A 19060-nucleotide genomic window follows, 5' to 3' on the forward strand; every position below is an offset into this window, starting at 1 on the left:
TCTGTAGCCAAATTCTGGGTCAGTTCTGGCAATAAATGTAACATCAGCCGGTAAATGGCACTGCTGGAGGCACAATGTGGCCAAAGCCATAATTCCCAAGTGCCTGGGCAGAGAATTAGGGGAGCTCAAAGTCACGTTGGTGAAATATTTTCACTTCCAGTAAGATATTCCTTTTATTGCTCTTAAGTAACAGTGAGGTTGGTGTGTTTTGGCTCTGAAGCCTTAACTTGGTAAATGCATGATGTATAACCAGCTCAGAAATGTTTGTAATTTATTTAATTTAATGTTGGTTCCATTCTTTTTTTTTTCTTTTTTTTTGATAATAAAGAATGTGTGAACAATCATTGTCATCTTCTACTGACTCAGGGGCAGGATTACCATGGCTGTTCCCATCTGGGCTTTGGCATCCTGGGACAGTTTATGCCATGGGAAGCTGGGATAAATCTTCACATTCCGTTCAGAACAGCTGTAAAGAAGGGAATAAGAAGTGTTCCATCGTGCTACCTGGTGGAATCAAGGAAAGAAGTGACATATTTTGAAAAGCAGGTGGATTTAAAGTCTGTCAGGAGTGGGGCCGCAGAACCCAGAGACTCCCTGGGCTGTCCCTTGGCCAGTCCTGGCATCCTTCTGCCTCCCTTGTGGCCCCAATGAGCCTGGGGGTGGTTATTCCCCACAGGAACCCTTTTTGTCCCCATCCTTTGGGAGCAGCACCCCAAGATATCGGGAAGAAATCCTTCCCTGTGAGGGTGGCAGGCCCTGGCACAGGATGCCCAGAGCAGCTGGGGCTGCCCCATCCCTGGAATTGTCCAAGGCCAGGCTGGAAAGGGCTTGGAGCAGCCAGGGACAGTGGAAGGTGTCCCTGACACGGCAGGGGTGGAATGGGATGGGATTTAAGATCCTTTCCAACGCGAACCATTCCCTAACTCCGCGCTCCCCTCGGCCGCCGCCACATCCGCGGCAAACTACAACTCCCAGCAGCCCCCGCGAGAGGAGCGGATTATCGCCCGCCCCTGCTCCAATCCCATTGGTCACCATGCCGACGAGGCGGGTGGCGATTGGCTCCCGGTCACGCCCATCAGCTGCGGGGGCGCGGCGGTCAGTGATGGCGGGCGGGCGGCGGGCGGTGACGGCGGCGCTGCTGGCGCTGGGCTCGGTGGTGCTGGCGCTGGCGGCCGCCGTCCTGCTCCGCGCCTTCGTCCTGCGAGCCCCGGCCGGGGTGCCGCGGCTCTGGGCACGGAGCGCCGGCACCGCCGCCTTCAGCGCCGGCGAGCGGCGGGAGCTCAAGGAGGCGCTGCGAGGTGAGGGGGCCCGAGCGCTGTGAGCCCCCCTCGCCCCGGGACTGGCCCCTCCTGAGGGGGACCCAGGGCACGGGGGGCGGGTGTGGAGGCGGCCGCTCCCCGGGTGCTTTCCCTGGAAGGAAGCGGGTGTTGGCTCCCAGCCGGGCTAAGGAAGTGATTGAAAATCTGTGCTGGGCGCTGCTGAGGCCACGCCTCGAGCGCCGGGTCCGGTTCTGGGCGCTGCAGTTCAGGAAGGACTGGAGCGAGTCCAGGGAGGGGAATGGAGAGTCCTGAGGGAGCTGGGAAAGGGGCTGGAGAGTCCTGAGGGAGCTGGGAAAGGGGCTGGAGAGTCCTGAGGGAGCTGGGAAGGGTTCAGAGAGTTTGAGGGAGCTGGGAAGGGTTTGCAGAGTCCTGAGGGAGCTGGGAAGGGTTTGCAGAGTCCTGAGGGAGCTGGGAAGGGGCTCAGCCTGGAGCAGAGGAGGCTCAGGGGGAATTTCTGGCTCTGCACAACTCCCTGCCAGGAGGGCACAGCCGGGGGGGATTTGGGATCTTCTCCCAGGGAACAGGGACAGGAGGAGAGGGAACGGCCTCAGGCTGGGCTGGGGAGGCTCAGGTTGGAGATCAGCAGGAATTTCCTCATGGAAAGGGCTGGAAGGGGCTGCCTAGGGGGGTTTGGAGTGCCCTTCCCTGGAGGTGTCACCTGGAGGTGGCACTGAGTGCTCAGGGTGGAGATCAGGCTCAGCCTGGACTCGATGATCCCACAGGGATTTTCCAGCCTCAGCGATCCTGTGCTTCTCCTGAGCCAACCCTTGCCCTGTGTTGATTTTCCCCACCGTTTCCTGCTCGTACTCACAGAATTTTGCCAGACACCCGTGAAGGCGTTTCCAGACATCCCTTTGTCCACCGGATAAGTCACTGTCGGGATTTTCTCCCTTTCTTGTTCTTGCTCACCACTGCTGTGCCCAGTCCTGGGCTCTTTGTGCTGGCTGACGCAGAAGGTTTGAGGGGTTTAGCTCTCGGTGGGGCTGGCACCGTGCAGGAAACCACAATCTGGCACCAGGTGCAAACCTCATACCTCGCTGCTTTGTAGGATTTATTGCCTAACAAGTCGTGTTTGCATTCTTCTTTTAATGGGAAAATGAAGGCTCACAATAGATTTTTGTGTGAATTCATGAATCACACGACCTCAAAAGAATCCATAACCTCTCCTGGCAGCTGCTGTTTGGAAAGGCAGCTGGGGCTGAGTTCCTCCCATTTCGGCAGGACGGGGCCTGGATGTTGGAGAGCCTGTTTAAATGACAGGGCAGACCGAGAGGGCCAACAAAACCCTGTCTGTTTATGTGTGGGTTAATTTCTAAAGCAGTATGGAGGTGTAATAACCATCACAACCTGCTTCACTCTTGAGAAAGAGCCCTGGACTGCCAGCTCAGCTGCCTGCTCAGCTGCCAGAGCAGCCTCTGGCCCTGGGGAATCAGATCACCCAAGCAAATTGCAGCTGCTCCTGGCCAGTAGCGTTTCTAAGGACATCATTCAACACTTCAGCTTGAAAAGTGGAGTCAGATTGTCTGGAGAGGTACCTTGGCTGGGCTGTTAGGAAATGCTGGTGGCTGCCTGTGCACGGCCCAGCTGAAGCACATCAGTGTTTTTTTGATCGTGGCAGCTCGTGCTGTGCTGTGAAATGATGTTTAAAGCCTGGAAAAGCACTCAGGAGCATAAATGTACTTCCACTTTTGACGTGCAGTCGGAGCTTTGTTTGGTTCTGGTGCTGAGTGATTTCTGTTCTGTGCTTCTTTGAAGGGGCCATTAAAATCCCAACTGTGTCCAGGTCTCCAGAGGATTTGAATACAACTGCCATGGCAGAATTTGGGACTTACATTCAGAAAGGTACTGGGCTTTCAGTCTCTGCCGCTCTATTTTCATTTCCATAAACAAATTGAAGAGAGCATGCATCATTCCTGAATAGAAGGGAACAGATTTTTATATTTTTCCTGCAGAAAGGCCTGTCAGAAATGTCACACGTGTGTCCCCTCTGTAGCAGTGGTATCAATGGCCCCAAAGGGTTCAAAGGACTTTTTGCAGTGTTGGTTTTTGGTCCTTGAGATGGCTAAATGCCATAAAAAAAAAAAGGATGGCTGCTGCTGCTGCTTCAGCCTAATTTTTTGGCAGTTCTATCATTTCTCCCTGCAAAAGAGCTGCAGCACTGCTGAACACGGGTTCTGGTTTTGTTTAGGAGACTTTCAAATCCCGAGTGAGATGGATTGGTGCAAGTGAGAACTTCTGTTCCCTGCTGTGCCCAGTCTTATTCACAGCTCCCCCTGATGCCACCTAGCTGACACCTCTATGGAATAATGCTAAAATCGGCCGTTAGTGTTAATTTTTTCTTTTACATGTCTCTTTAATTTTATTTTTTTTCTTAACAGTCTTCCCGGCTGTATTTTCATCAAAGTTCATCCAACATGAAATTGTTGGCAAATACAGCCACCTGTTTAGAGTTCAGGGCTCTGCCCCTGGCCTGCTGCCCTATATGCTGCTGGCACACATGGATGTGGTGCCTGCTCCCCCCGAGGGCTGGCATTTCCCTCCCTTCTCAGCCGCAGAGCACGAAGGTTTCATCTACGGACGAGGAACGCTGGATAACAAAAACTCTGCCATTGTACGTGTGCTTGGTAATGTCCTCCCCCAGAGCCAGAGCCTGGCAAGGGCAGGGGGCAGCAGCCCGTCCTCCTGGGGCTCGCTGTGCTCTCTCTCACCCTCTGTCTGCTGGGGATCAATTCCTAGTTTGGATCAATTCCCAATTTGTATCAATTCCCAGTTTGTATCAATTCCCAATTTGGATCAATTCCCAGTTTGTATCAATTCCCAGTTTGTATCAATTCCCAGTTTGTATCAATTCCCAATTTGTATCAATTCCCAGTTTGTATCAATTCCCAGTTTGTATCAATTCCCAGTTTGTATCAATTCCCAGTTTGTATCAATTCCCAGTTTGTATCAATTCCCAGTTTGTATCAATTCCCAGTTTGTATCAATTCCCAATTTGGATCAATTCCTAATTTGGATCAATTCCTCGTTTGGATCAATTCCAAGTCCCGCAGTTTTCTCCCGACCTCTCCTAAAGATGGAGTGTTTACACTCGTTCTTCACTGTTACTGAAGAAAAGAGGGTTCAAACTCCTGGAGGAGCTGGAGAATCATATTCCCAGATGCAGATGTATTTGGTTAAATGCCAGCTGAAAGTTCTGTGGCCGGAGAATCCGTGGCTGCCCCATCCCTGGGAGTGTCCAAGGCCAGGTTGGAGCAGCTGGGACAGTGGAAGTTTCCCTGCCTGTGGCACTGCATGAGCTATGAGGTCCCTTCCAACCCAAACCATTCCATAATTCTCTGTCAAATGCTGTGTTTGAAAGCAGGGATAGAGCTTTTCCTTTTCCCCAGGTGTCACAGAGGCACTCCGAGCTGAAACTGGCCCTTTGAAAAGGCTTGAGTTTCAAATGAAATGGTGTTTATTTAATTAGACAGACAAACAACCCTGCATCTTTTATTCAGCCTGTGGCAGAACAGAGAGCTGTTGAAGTGAACACATTTGGGAGGAATGGATTCAGAAAAGATTGGGAAAGATTTCTCATGGGGCAAAGGTTGATGGAAAAATGAATAAGGAAAATGTCCCTTTGTGACTTTGGTGATGACTTCCATGGCAGCCCTGTATTTAAATTTGAACAGATGTTTAGTGTCACACAGGACACACTCCTAGAAAGTTTCAGGGTGTTTAATCATCAATTTCAAAGCCTTGAAACTTGAAAGTTCAGGTTGGAGCTTCGTTCTGCTGTGAACTGCACAAGTAACTCCACAAACGGCCAAAAACAAACAAAAAATCAGCAATTTCAGTGAACATGGCAGAAAATGGGTGCTGATGTGAAAAATTAGGTGGTTTGAATTGAAAAAGAGAGATGGAATACTAGAGCAGATGTATTGTTTTATATATCTATATTGCCACAGCAAATGGCAGATTTGATTTTTTGATTTCTCATTCTCCAGATTAATTTTCTTGTTCTGTTTCTGTCGTCTTGGCACTCGTTGTACAAAACACGCAGCTCCTTGACCTGCCTGGCTTTGGGAGCTCCAGAGGAGCCCGTCTGGGCGTGTGCCAGGCGCTGTGAGGGAGCAGTGAATCCCTGCATGGTTCTGGCTCTGGGGGCTCCCCGTGCAGTTTGTCCTGGAGCAGCTGCTCTGTGTTTCATGTCCCTCCCTGGCACAGCATTACTGATCACAGCCACTGCAGTGCCTTTTCCAAGGAGTGGCATTATCCTCAGTGGGAGCTGTAGGAATCGAAGCTCAGGGCTGTGGAAAGGTCCCAGTTCTGTTCCAGCACGCTGCATTCTGTTGCATTTATCCTGATCACCACGCGGGGATGGTTCAGCACGCTGTGCTTTTCCTGCAGGGCATTCTGCAAGCTCTGGAATTCCTGCTGAGGAGGAATTACAGACCCCGCCGCTCCTTCTATGTTGGCATTGGCCACGATGAGGAGGTATTTTCTTTCCTTTCCTTGCAACAACAGCCTGTTTGCATTGTTCCTCTAGGTAACGGGGCTTAATTTTGAAACATTGTTTAGCTGGAAGGTCTTTCCTGTTTTTCTTGGTTCTGTGGGGAGATACCGTGTCAGGCCCCAGGTCACAGTTATGGATTGATTGTTTGGCTCGGAGTGACATTCACAAAGGGTTTGGTGTGATGAGCAAAGGGAAAAGAACATTGGAGGGTGTCACTTCAAATTCTTCTCTGCAAGGAAGGTGCAGCAGGAATCTCATTTTGGAGACAGGAAAAGCTGGGTTGAGATTCACGTGGTTGTGCCAAACATTCAGGAAGAGCTGGCAAATGTGTTCCAGCGGTACAGAGAGACAGGGGAGGTGGGTTGGGTTAGGCACTGCCAAAATATAAAGACCAAGAATTATTAATAGTTGAAATAAAGAGGTCTGCAGTTGCTAATCTGTGGAGTTTACAGCTCTGAGATATCAAAATGAAAGCAGCAGTCAGTGACTCATCAATGAGAGCTCTCCTCATCACGGCTATAAATTCATCTGCTATCAGGCCATTAACGATCTCCAATTAATTTTCCTGGAAGAATCTTTTATGCTGCTCTGGAGCTGTTCCCCAGGGGATTTCAGGCATTCTTTGTGCTGGAGCCAACAGCAAGGTGCTTTCCAGTTTCCCTCCCGGTGTCGTGGCTGGATCTGATCGGTTCCTCACCTGCATTGCACAGGTGTCTGGGCTGAAGGGAGCAAAGAAAATGGCAGCTCTGCTGGAAGCCCGAGGAGTGAAGCTCTCCTTCCTGCTGGACGAGGGGAGCGCCGTGCTGGATGGCATCATTGCAGGGGTGAAGAAGCCGGTGGCTATGTAAGAGTGACCGCCAGAACGTGATTCATTATCATTAATTAGTGATAAATGACAGTGCTGATGTCCCTGCAGAATGCTTTCAGGACGTGTGGCAGCGTTGGTGCTGCTGGAGCTGCAGCAGTGGCACAAAGTGCAAGGCAGGGACCTTCAGCCTCTGCTGCTGTCCGTCACAGTCATGCTGACAGAGGCACAATGTTCCCCTGAGCATTTTAATTCCGTGCTGCAGAAGCAGCCCAGACATCACTCCTGCAGAGATCTAAACACCGTGTTAATGATTTGTTGTTGCTGCTTGGGTGGTTTTTGTCATACTAAAACTATGCAGAGTAGTTATTTTTATCAACAGTCTGTGTGTGTGTGTGTTTAGAATTACATTAGTCATTTATTTGTTAATTAATTGATTAATTTATCATTGTCCAGGATTGCTGTCACAGAAAAAGGTTCAATGACACTGAACTTCACTGTGGAAAAAGAGCCAGGGCATTCATCCTTTCCTCCTAAGGAGACAAGTATTGGCATTCTGGCAGCAGCCATGTCCAGGTGAGAGCTTCCCTGTCAGCCCATGTGAAAAAAAGTCAAAAACCTCTAAATCACTGCTATGTGGCTTTTTAAATATTTGTGTTTAGAGTCTTTTTCAAACTGCTGTTCTGTATTTGAAATTGCAGTTTGTGGCTCGCTTTGAAGGGCAGAAATGAAACTCCCAGTCAGGGAACAATTGCCAGGTGGCTGCAGAGTCTGTGCACTTCAGCTGTTCCAAGTGTCAGCCAATTCTTTAGAAGCAAGGCCAGTGCCGTCTGCCCTAATTTCCTCTGTGGCAACAGAGATTCCTTTGTTTGGGTGGCAGGATTTCTCTGGAATTTGTTCCTGCACATCCCTGCTACCTCAGCTGGGAATTCTCCAAGCCAACGAACGTGGAACAGAGTCATAGTGTGACTGCAGAAATCATCTCTCTGTGTAGATCCCGAACTGGCTAAGAAATACATATTTTAGAAGAACTGAGTGTGTCCAGACCTGGTGGGATTTGTGTGCTATTTTTCTGGATTTCCATGTATTTATAGCAGCCAGGCTTTGGGATTTTTTCTGCTCTTTCTCAAAGGAAATCTTTGCGCGTGACTGGAATGCCCAGAAATCTGTGGAGCTGTGCTTGCGGTCACCAGGAGAGCAGAGTGTGATTGCATCTCCAATAACAGGGATACATTTCACAAATCAAATTCCTGACATCCTTCTGGAGCAGTAACAGCCAGAGAGTTGTTTTTTAACCTTTTCAGCGTTGAAAACATTAACAATTTGTTTTGTAGGCTGGAGCAGAATCCCTTGCGCAACCTGTTTGGCTACGGCCCGGAGCTCATGACCATGGAGCACCTCGCAGCAGAGGTGAGGAGACAGGCAGGATTTCATTCCCCAGTTTCCATGCCAGTAACCCAGTGAAGAATGTAGTTGAGTAGAAAGGATAAAAAAAGCTGGTTTTGCTCCCAGATTATTGTTGCTGCTGGAATTGTTTTGTCCATATTCAAGTGACTCCCCCGCGCTCTTGACAAATGAGAACTTTCTGATTCGTGGCTTTGTTTCTTCCCCTTAGTTCAAGTTTCCTCTCAACATCATCATGAGCAATTTGTGGCTGTTCTCACCTATTGTCAGCAGGTAAGAAAAGAGATCCTTGATAAACATCCCCAGCCTCTCACCCTTAAAAGATGAAGCCATTTCTAATCCTCCCAAGAAATCAGTTATTTTGTAGTTTAGATAATTCAGTGGTTTCCTGTTAATAAGCACTTTGTTAATGGAATAAGCCATCATTCAGCTTATTGCCTGTGGAATTATAGTACTTGTTTTTCAGCAATATTCAACTTATTTGAAAAATGGTGTTTGTTTGTTTCTATTTTTGTAGAGTCCTTGCCTGGAAACCTTCCACCAACGCCTTGATCCGAACGACCACCGCAGTCACGCTGTTTAATGCAGGAATCAAGGTGCTTTCATGTGGGTTTTCCTCCATGGAACCATGATGAGACAATTAGGACATTTAATGTCCACCTATTTAAATCCAGTTCTGAGATCAGCGTGGGCCCTGTGTGGTGCCACAGTCTCGTTCTTACCTCAGATATGGCTTGGATTTGAAAATCACGGTTGAAAATCTCTTTCAGAAGTATCTGATCTCTGTCAACCACTGTTAAAATTCTTAATATTTCAGCATAGACAAGAAAATGTGGCTTCTGCATAATCCTACAAAGTATCAAAGGCAATATTTGAAACTGTCACAGCCACAAACACTTCCCTGACCCAGACGTTTGCAGCGTAGGTCTGGGGTTTGCCTGAAGTGTGTTAAATGCGCACCTTGGACTGAGAGATAACAGCCAGATCCTGCCCTGATAAGGAGGTGGAGCTGTCCAAAAATCCTGGAGCTCTGGCAAACAAACAGGCTGTGTTTGGTGTGTCCCTGAAGAAATCTGTGATTGAAAAGCATCCCTGGACAGGAAAAGATGCAGTGGCTGAACAGTGACACAGAGTGGCCAGGAGGGAAGTGACACCCTGCTTCCTTGGGGTTTTTTCTAAAGATTGCACGTTTTTGTGTAACAAAGTTGTAAATATCCAGCCTGTAGATAAGAAGAGTTATGCGTTCAATAAAAATCAGTTGTTCAGCAACTTACATTTACCCAAATATGAAGCATGTAATGTGACAATGAGGTAAAAATATCACTTAAAAAAATCCAGAGTTTCAGAATTTCTTAGTAGAAATTTCCTGAAAGGAGAGAACTCAAGATAAAAACTTCTATAGAAGTAACAGCTGACTTCATTTCTTGTGATTTGATAAATATTTCTTTGTGTATTTACCTGCATTTTAGATAGGATTTACAGTGTTTTAACACAGAAAGAGACATCACACTTGGTGGGAACAGGGGAGCACCCGAGGCCTGCAGTTGTTTGAGCAGTTCTGAGTTTGCAGCTGGCATTTTATTCTGGTTTTCCCTTCCCTTTAAACTTTGGCCCTTCCTTTTTGCCAGGTGAATGTCATCCCCTCCTCTGCAAGAGCCACGGTGAACTTCAGGATCCACTCAGCTGAGACAGCTGCTGAGGTAGCCCCGGTCCCATGTCCTCAGCTGTTGTGCCACAGAGCACGTGGCTCCTCTGGGATATGGAATGGCTTTGTGCCCTGGGAGGGTTTGGGAATCTTGCACACCCCAGGAGGTCTGACAGGCCTGTCCAGCCCAGGGCAGCTGTGAAACAAAGCTCTTCCTTCCCCAAGGCTTTGCTGGAGGTTTCTCCTCTGGAAGCTTTCTCTGGATTATTTAGATGCCGTTGTTTCCAAGAGCAGCAGGCTGAGCTCCTGCCTTCCAGGGCTGAAGCAGTTCAGGAGTACCTTGAGACAGAGATGTGCATCTGGTTAAAAAATTCAGCTGAAGTGTCAGCCCTGCACTCAGAAGAGGGACTGGCACACTTTCAGCCTGTGTGTGCAGCCACAACTGACAGCTCACAGACAGATGTTTTCTGGAAAGCTGAACATTTGCTGATGTCTCTGAGGGCTGCTTTCTCGTTTCTTGAGCTGCTTTTGTCTCTGTGTTTCACCCCCAGGTGCTGGAGGCAGTCAGGAGCACCATTGCTGATGACAGAGTGAAGATTGATGTGGTGGAGGCCTTTGACCCCCTGCCCATCAGTCCTTGGGATGAGCAGACATTTGCAGTCCATATTTTTCAAAGAACCATCCTGGACACTTTCCCAGATGTGGACAGTGTAGTCCCAGGTGACAGCAGGCACATGATGATTATTGTTTCCTCCTCTGCTTTTCCCTCCTCCAGCACTGCCTTGTTTCCATTTGCTGTGTACTCCTCCACCCCAGCTGTTAACTGCTGGAAACAGCTGTTTTTTCCTCTTTTTATTCCGTTCCCTCTTTATGCTTTCAAAGTTTTCATGTTGTTTTTTAGTAGTGGAAGTAAAAAAGCAAACAGGAAGCTGACAGAAACAATGAGCCTTGAATTGGGCTCTCTGCACATACAAAGGAATCTCTTCAGGGAAGAAAGGAATTGTGAGGGAGAGGAGGAGGTCTTCTTGCTTTAGTTCTTCTTTTATTGTTTTCGTGGCTGGCAAAGCCATTCCTGCTTTTCTGTATTGTTCCTTATGATCCCAGCCCCTTCCCTTTCTTGCAGCTCCTTCCTAACTCTGCAGTTGTTGAAGTTTGGAGCTTTAATTTGTGGGGAGCCCGAGTGTCAAAGCTGTTCTTGGGTTGGGTTGTTCAGCTCTTGGTTGTTCTTGGGTTGGGTTGTTCAGCTCTTGGTTGTTCTTGGTTGAGTGTTCAGCTCCTGTTCCTGGACAGAGAATGTTCTCCAGCACGTCCCAGTCGGTGTTTGCAGTGATGCTCTTGCTGCAGGCAGTGCAGGACTGTTCTCATTTGTTTTTCCTTCTCCTAGAACGTTCTCCAGCACGTCCCAGTTGGTGTTTGCAGTGATGCTCTTGCTGCAGGCAGTGCAGGACTGTTCTCACTTGTTTTTCCTCTCTCCTGTGGAGAGGTGGGCACTTTTTGAACTTCACTTGTTCCTCTCCTGCAGAACAAACCTGAGCTTTGTTTTCCAGGCACGTGCATTGGAAACACGGACAGCAGGCACTTCACCAACGTCACCAAGGCCATTTACAGGTTCAACCCTCTGCTCCTGAAGCAGGATGATCTCCCCAGGTACTGAGCTCTGCACGGGGGCAGCTCTTGGGGTGAGCCCAGGGAAAGAGGAGATCCATGAGCAGAAGGAAACCCAGCCGTGTGTACCTTGGCCTCCCACACTGTCAGGCCACCATTTCCTGCAGATTTGGGTGCTGGGGATGGAAATCGGCCTGGGACAGTGTCAGTCCTGGCTCTTTGTTCCCTCAAATGCAGGCAGGACCCGTTTAGGTGTTTGATTCTGTGGTGCTGAGTGGGTCCTTTGTGTGCTGCAGGGTGGGAGAGGTGCTGTTCTGGTAGTTGGCCTTGTCCTGCAGATTTATCCACACATCTGGACACTTGCACTTTGAATTGATTTGAAAATTCCTGAAGTTATGTGATGACATCATCATCATGCTAGGGATTGTTTGCTTATTCAGATTTCTCATTTTATTGAGGTGCAGATGATGCCGGGTTTGAGTGTTCTGGCTGTAAAGGAATGGCCAAGAAACGGACCAAGAAATCAGGATTTTTTCAAGATTAAGCTTTTAGATTTTTTCCAGACTGAGCTGTCGGGCTCTGAGCCTTTGGATCAGTACATTTGGCTTGGTTACAGTGCAGGTTTTGGTCTATATTGCTGTGTTTTTCTGCTGTGCACTGCTTTATGAAGCCAACAGCCCAGCAGGGTGCTGGGTTTGTACAGTTGGGTCAGAAATTCCCCCTGGCCTGAAAAATGTCCTTTTTCTTTCAGGATCCATGGGTTGAATGAGAGAATCTCCATTGAGAATTACGAGAAACAGGTGGAGTTCCTCTTTCAGCTGATCCAGAACTGTGACATTGAGGCACTTCCAGAGCCCCACGCCAACTCCCACGAGCTCTGAGGGACTTCTGGGAAGAGCAGCTGCAGGTGGACTCTGGGACAGGGGGCTGAAGATGCAGTTGTGTCTTGTGTATTGAGCTACAGCTGGAATTTGGGGTTTTTTATATTGTGGTTTACATACAGATGGGAAAAGTGCTGGTTGTGTGATAGGAACCTGGCCAAACCCAACGAATAACCCTGATTTCTGCTCTCCGTGGGCTGATGTGCAGCCATTAATCTGACACTAATTTTTTTCAGCACTTTAAACCTCTGAAATTGGTAATCACTAAAAATCTAAGCTGTAATCAGCACGCACGCACTCACCACTAGAAGGTGCCTCATCCTGTGTGCTTCTGACAAACTCCTTTTTTTGTGGTGGATGGATCTTTCTCAGGTGAGCACTCTGCCAGAAGCTCACGGGCAGGGTTTGTGGTGTGGTGAAAGGGTTCCTGTCACCAGTACAGCCACACTGAGAGGTTCTTGCACTGCTGCTGGGCACTGCTGCTTCCCAGGGGATTCTCCCAGGGGACTCTCCCGGGACTCTCCCAGGGGACTCTCCCAGGGGATTCTCCCAGGCTGCTTCCCAGGGGATTCTCCCGGGGGATTCTCCCAGGGGATTCTCCCAGGCTCCTTCCCAGGGGACTCTCCCAGGGGATTCTCCCAGGCTGCTCCCAGGGGCTGGTCCATGGTACTCTGAGCCAGGCTCGGTGTTCACTCCCGTGGCTGCACTGATTCCCGACTCTGTTTTCAGGTACTCCAGAACTTCTGTGTTGTTGTAACTGAGGAGGTGCTGAAAACTTTCCTTCCCATCATTTTAGTGATGATTTTTTGCCCTCCCTGACTCCTGTTGTGGCTCGGGGTGTGTTTTCAGCTGGGTGTCAGAACCAGGGATTGCAGCTTTAAATGAGGAATTAAATCCCTGTTGTCTGCTCATCTCTTTTCTCACTGAATCACTTTGTGCTTCCCCTTTGCTCTTCTGAGAACCTGATTGTGAAAGATGTGAAGCCCTTCAGTTTTCCCAGTTCAGAGGGCTCCGAGGTTTGTTCCTTCACTGCCAGTCAAGCAATTCCCACTTTCCTGCTCAGTTTTTTGGGAATCCTGGGGAAGGCAGGCCATGGATGTGGACTCTGCTTCATCTTGCACTTCTTGCCTCCCTGTGACAGCACTAAAGGGATCAGCATTCTTTTGGCCTTGGCAGTTGGGGTTACCAGTATTAATTAGACAAATAATTTATTGAATCATTTATTTAATCATTAATTTATTAATGGAATTAATTCTATCAATAAATAGTTAACAAAGTGATGTTAGCCAAAGAAAAGCCTGAAAGCTGCTGTGTGACAGTGGCGGTGTCTGTGCTGCAGGGACCAGTGCAGCACCTCCTGCTGCACACATGTGCCTGTTTTTCAGAGCTTGAATTATGCACTGGAATGGGTGGATGTTCTGCTCTAAATTCATACTGTGAAATGTGCTGGAATGTACAGGAAATACCCTGAAACGTGTCCTGAAAAACACTGATGGAACTGTGATCCCGATTTTTTCCGTTCACCGTTCTCTTATTTATTTGTGGTCTGATCTTATCACCGTGGCCAGAGGGCTCCAACTGTATCACTGAATAATTGAAACAAAACTGACAGTTTCATCTAATAAAACGAGGAATGTGAATTCTTTTCTGATGATTATTTAATCTTTTTATGTAGCTGTGTAATTGCAGTGAAGTCATTTCCACACCTGAGCAATCCGTTCCGTTTCCATCAAAACAAACCCACCTATTTTCCAGCCAGCTTTCATCTTTGCTGCCTTTCCTACACAAAATCAGCTCGCCCAGGCCGGGCATTGTTGGGCAGTAAATAGTTTGCATCTTTTCTGCTTTGCTGCGCTTTGTGATTCGTTCAGGCACGTGTCTGTGGCTCTTTTGTGGAGGTGTCACTGCTCCTGTGAGCTCCTGCGTGCAAGCACAGCAAAAGTGATGTGTCAGGGCACAGCTCTGAATGGAGCACAGCCCTGGCAGTGGGAGGTGCACAGAAGGATTTGTTGTTGTTTTTTCTCTGGCAAATCTCTTTAAAGTGAGTTTAAAGCCTTTGCTTTGGCTGTGGCTCTAGGGGGGCAATATTGTTGAACAGCTGATGGTTGTGCTGCCGGTCAGGGGGACTGGAAAAATGGGAAAACAGGGAGAAAATGGGGAAAAATCTCATGAGAGAGCACAGGTTGTGAAAATCCTGACCTGGTTCACGCTGTTGGGGTGTGGGAGGAGGGATTTCTTTCCTGTTGTACCAGCAAATATGTCCTAAAGATGTAAAGCATCCTTTATATTCTGTACTCTTCCCCCAGGCAGAAGCCCCTCACCTCTGTCCTGGTGAGGATTGTTTCTTTAAAGGAAGAAAATTCATTTTGCTGCTGAAGGAGCAGTGAAGGGCAGAGGGTGCTGGGAAGGCAGGGCTGGGTTTGGCAGCTCCTGTGTGAATGTGTGCCACGAGATTTGGCCGGGGCAGCTCCTTGCAGAGCTCATTAAGTGCAGCTCATCAGCCAGGCCTGGGATCCTGCGGTGCCTCTGCACTGGGGACGTGCTCAGCAGGGCTTTGCTGCGACCTCAGGGGCCACTGAAGTGCTTTAGACAGAGCCTGTCCTGCAGGATCCGCTGGGGAAACAGCACATTCCCATCTTTACCCATTTTCCCAGTCCCCTCTGATGATTATCCCTGCTTTTTCCCTGGGGCAGCTTTGCCTTTGTGCTCTCAAGCCTCTTTCTTTTATCGCATTTGCTGCCAGGTCGTGGTTGTGTGACACAGTTCCAGGGAGCCACTCAATATTTGGTGTCTGCACACACCTCCTGACAGAGCAGGTCCCTTCCCACCCCATCTCCCTGTCCAGGAGATGTTTCTGAAAACATCTTTTCCTGAGTGGAGTGTGAAATTCACATCAATAACAACAACAAGATGAATGATGTTAAGATCACCTCCAGCTCGCATGGTGTGAGCAGTTACAGGAGAGTGCCAAGCCCATGAGGAAAGCACGGATTAATGACTCCAGGAGCTATTCTTTTTGTGTTGCAGTGAGTCACTGTGCCTCGAGCAGGGAGAGCAATTAGCTCTGACTCAGAGAAGGAAGGAAGAGCCTGATTTTCTGCTCTGGATTCAGGTAACTCAGCCACGCTGACAGATACGATTGGAGCCCTGTGTTAGCCCAATTCCAGCGTGTGGTGTCACCACATTTCTCCTCACGGAGAAAAGCAAGGCACAGCTTTTCCCAGGAATATAGCTGGGACTCACCTTCTCTGAACATCAGAGAAACACAGTTCTTAGCACTTGCTGTGCCTGTGTTGTGCCAGAGTAGAATGGAATGTGGAGATTGTTTACCCAAAGTGAAAATGTTTTCTTCCCTTGGCCAATCGAGGCCTAGAGTGTGTCTGTGTCCAGATTGTCTGCTGGCAATCTCGGGGGACACAGCGAGAGTCAGATGCCTCATAATTTTTCTCTCCCCTCGTCCGGGGCCCGAAGTCACCCGTGATTTTTACAATAATGTGGTTCATCCTTTTTGCCCTGCTGTTCCCCAAGTCTCCACCGTTGATATTCTCGTGCCGGTGATATTCTCACTGACTCCAAGTGAGCTGGGTGCACTTGTCAGGCTGCTGTGGGCCAGCTGAGCTGGGGCTGCTGCACCCTGGGGAAAAGGTCACCTCCCACACCTGCATTTTCTAAAGAAAGCTCTGTTGCTGGGCTCTCTTCAACTGAACTTGGTTTATTTTCAGCCCCAAGTGGCCGTGGGGAGTTCAGGCTCAGAGCTGGAGGAACAAGGTGTTTACAGAGTTGTTTCCTCCAGCTTTGCATTTGACACTTGGATTCTTGGCTCCTCTTTTGCTGTTTCATTTGATATTCCGTGGAGCTGCTGCAATCCATCTTCTCCAGCAGGTGCTGTGAAAATTTCCCTGGCTCAGTGCTGTGGAGTGAGCCATCTTCTGAGAACCTGCAGGCTGGGAGGAGCATTCCTCAGCTGCAGCTCAGCCTGTGGCCCTGAATTCTCTGGTTTTCAGTGCTCCTCACGCTGCCGCTCGAACCCTGCACAAATTCTTGCCAATCTCCTCGCTCCTTGCTGGTGCTCTGGAGCTTTTACAGAATTTTTGTCCCTTCAGTCCCAAATCCAGGCTGTTGGATCAGCGCTTTGGAGATGTGCCGCCGTCAGGTCTCTGCGGCATTGGCAGCTCTGTGCCACCATCTCGGGGCCCGCGGTGCTGCAGAGGCGCTGCCCGGGGGATGGTTTTCCTGGCTGGCAGCTCGGGGAGGGCTGTGTGACAGCGGAGCGGGGGCCTGGCTCGGCTTTCCGCTCCCACAGCTTCCCGGGGCAGCGGCAGGCAGAGATAAAGGGCTCAGCGTGCTGGGGAAGGGAGGGCCCTGCTCCCTGCAGATCCCTCTGCTGATTGCAGAGCTGAGCTCAGAGCTGTGGTGGGGGGCCCAGAGGAAGCTGCAGTCACTTCTCAGCAGGAAGGAAAATGACCACATGGAAGGGTGGTTAGAGCAGGGGGCAGGGGACAAAGGGAGAATGCTCTTTGGCGCTCGGGGATTTGCCGAGGGGTTGCTCACAGGGCAGGGGGTCTTACAAGTGACATCCAAATCATGCAGCTTTTCCCAGGGGGCTTTTCACACCTCTTTTGATTTATGTTTTTAACCCAGCACAATGGTGTGGTTTGTTGCAGCTTCTAAGTACTCAGATCACTTGAACATTGTGCCTGGCCTTGCACTACACAGATGAGCCCATGGAGAGGCCTGGCTCAGATATTCTGCATCTGATATCCTTCCACTTGGAGTTTTAAATGTTGGTACTGCAGGACTGCCTTGCTGTATATGAACGTGTTAATCCAAAATCCTCTTTGGGATTTTGGGAAGTGAGAGTGTCTTCATGGAGCAGGAAATAGGGGGGAATTAAGAGATTATTGTGTATTTTTTTTCTCATCAGTCTCTGGTCTGGCCAGCTTTGTGGTATCGGTGTTTTCCTCAGCCTAATTCCGACTATAAATGAATTCCCCCCCAGCCCATAACTGGAACAAAGCTGCCCTGTGAGGCACATCCCCAGTGGCTCCATGACAGGTGTCCCTGTCCCTGCTGCCCCACCGGATCCGCTGACCTTGTGCAACACAGGAAAGCCAGGCCCAGGTGCTCTCACGTGGCCACCAGCCCCAGGGAGGGACCTGCCAGGGGCTGCCCTGTGTTTGTCACAGCAGGCCCAGCACGTGGGGGATGCAGGAACACAGCTGGGACCTTGGAAAAAAGGATGGAGATGGGTTTGTTTGCTTCCAGGCTGGCAAAGCAGGACTTCCTGGATCTGCATTTCTGCCCCGGCTCAGGGCCAGCTGCTGACATTGCTGCCTGCCCTCGTGAGCTGCTGGTGCCCTGCGGTGACACCTGAAGGGGCGAGTCCTGCTCCATAACCTGCTCAGGTTCGTTTTCCTGCTGAGATTCTTGCTTGCAAGGAATTGAGACCCCAGTTCCCTCAGGATCCTTGCTGAGGAGCGGCTGGGGCTCCGTGTCGGTTGTGACAGGCAGTGGTGGAGCCAGGACAGGGAGCAAAGGCACCTCTCAGGAGTTTTTGAGTGACTTTGGCCAAACCCTTTCATCGTGCTGGATCCTCCTGTGAATCCCTGAGGCCGTTCCTGAGTGCTGGCCCAGAGCTGGGCAGCTCAGCAGTGCCAGAATCACTGGCTGCTGTAAAACACATGGGCACCACATTCCACCAGACATTCCCCGATCCAGCACGGCTCAGCGGCCAACTCCTTCCTTTCCAAACCTTTTTGTTGCCTTTGCTACCTGCTCCCTGCAATTGGAAACCCAATTTCCTGCCCTTTCATCCTCTGCTTTTTTGATCTCAGCCTCGCCGGTGGCGGTTTTTATCTATTTCTGTGTTCTTGTCTCAGGCAGCTTTTGTCCCCACGCTTCCTGAGCCTGCAGCTGGGGAGCAGTGAGGTCACATTTGGGTGCACGTTGTTTCTGGGGAGGGGAGGGAAGAATGGAGGCTCCGTCCCGGGGGAGGGATGGATTTTCCCAGTCAGGAAGGAAAGATGAAGGTGGAAGCAGAGCCTTGCAGCCAGGTTTGTTTGGACAAAGGAGGATGGAGGCTGGGCTGCAGGCAGGGTTTGGAGCTGCAGTCCCAGCATGGGAGGTGGCTGTGGCTGGAGTTGTGTCTCTGGATGTCTCAAGTTTTCCATGAGGTTTCGTTGCTGGTGGAGGTCCTGAGAATGAGTGAAATGACCCCAAAGGCTCCTCATCCCTTGAAATCCCAGAATCCCAGGATGGTTTGGGCTGGAAGGGACATTAATGATCACCAGCCTCACCCCTGCCGTGTCAGGGACACCTTCCACTGTCCCAGGCTGCTCCAAGCCCTGTCCAACCTGGCCTTGGACACTGCCACCCCCTGCCATGGCAGGGACACCTTCCACTGTCCCAGGCTGCTCCAAGCCCTGTCCAACCTGGCCTTGGACGCTGCCACCCCCTGCCATGGCAGGGACACCTTCCACTGTCCCAGGCTGCTCCAAGCCCCATCCAGCCTGGCCTTGGGCACTGCCAGGGATCCAGGGGCAGCCACAGCTGCTCTGGGCACCCTGTGCCAGGGCCTGCCCACCCTCCCAGGGAGGAATTCCTTCCCAAATCCCATCTATCCCTGCCCTCTGGCAGTGGGAATCCATTCCCCCTTGTCCTGTCACCCTCTGCCCTATCAAAAGCCCCTTTTCAGCGCTGCTCTCTCTCATCTGTCCTGTTCTCCACAGGTTCCTCTCATCCTCTTCCCCAAGAGCAGCAAATCTCCCGGGGGAGCAGCAGAGCAGCTCGCTGTGCCCGGCTCTGGGCAGGGCAGACAGGACTGGAGCAGCAGAGGGTCACGATGGATCCCTGCCTGCCGCTGCTTCTGTTTCCTTCAGGAATGAACGAAGTCAGCAGCTCCAGGCG

General features: G+C 50.1%; 1 protein-coding gene across 1 annotated transcript; it reads left to right on the forward strand.

Annotated features, from left to right (window-relative positions):
• The first annotated feature begins 987 nt into the window (after positions 1-987).
• PM20D1 (peptidase M20 domain containing 1) lies at positions 988-13794 on the forward strand. Its single transcript, XM_038162246.1, has 13 exons — positions 988-1298; positions 3075-3161; positions 3698-3930; positions 5709-5795; positions 6525-6658; positions 7076-7195; positions 7954-8029; positions 8235-8296; positions 8541-8619; positions 9652-9723; positions 10220-10388; positions 11216-11315; positions 12025-13794. The coding sequence occupies exons 1-13, from the start codon at positions 1034-1036 to the stop codon at positions 12152-12154; spliced, it is 1614 nt and encodes a 537-aa protein (XP_038018174.1). The 5' UTR covers positions 988-1033; the 3' UTR covers positions 12155-13794.
• Positions 13795-19060: the final 5266 nt, after the last annotated feature.

Source organism: Motacilla alba, chromosome 26 (genome assembly GCF_015832195.1).
Source record: "Motacilla alba alba isolate MOTALB_02 chromosome 26, Motacilla_alba_V1.0_pri, whole genome shotgun sequence".
Lineage (NCBI taxonomy): Eukaryota > Metazoa > Chordata > Aves > Passeriformes > Motacillidae > Motacilla > Motacilla alba.

Bases quoted from the DNA above. Each gene is read 5' to 3' on its own strand.
- PM20D1 (XM_038162246.1), top strand. From the start codon at position 1,034: ATGCCGACGAGGCGGGTGGCGATTGGCTCCCGGTCACGCCCATCAGCT. The intron at 8,620-9,651 runs GTGCTTTCATGT...CCTTTTTGCCAG, and splicing joins TGTTTAATGCAGGAATCAAG to GTGAATGTCATCCCCTCCTC. The intron at 9,724-10,219 runs GTAGCCCCGGTC...TTTCACCCCCAG, and splicing joins CAGCTGAGACAGCTGCTGAG to GTGCTGGAGGCAGTCAGGAG.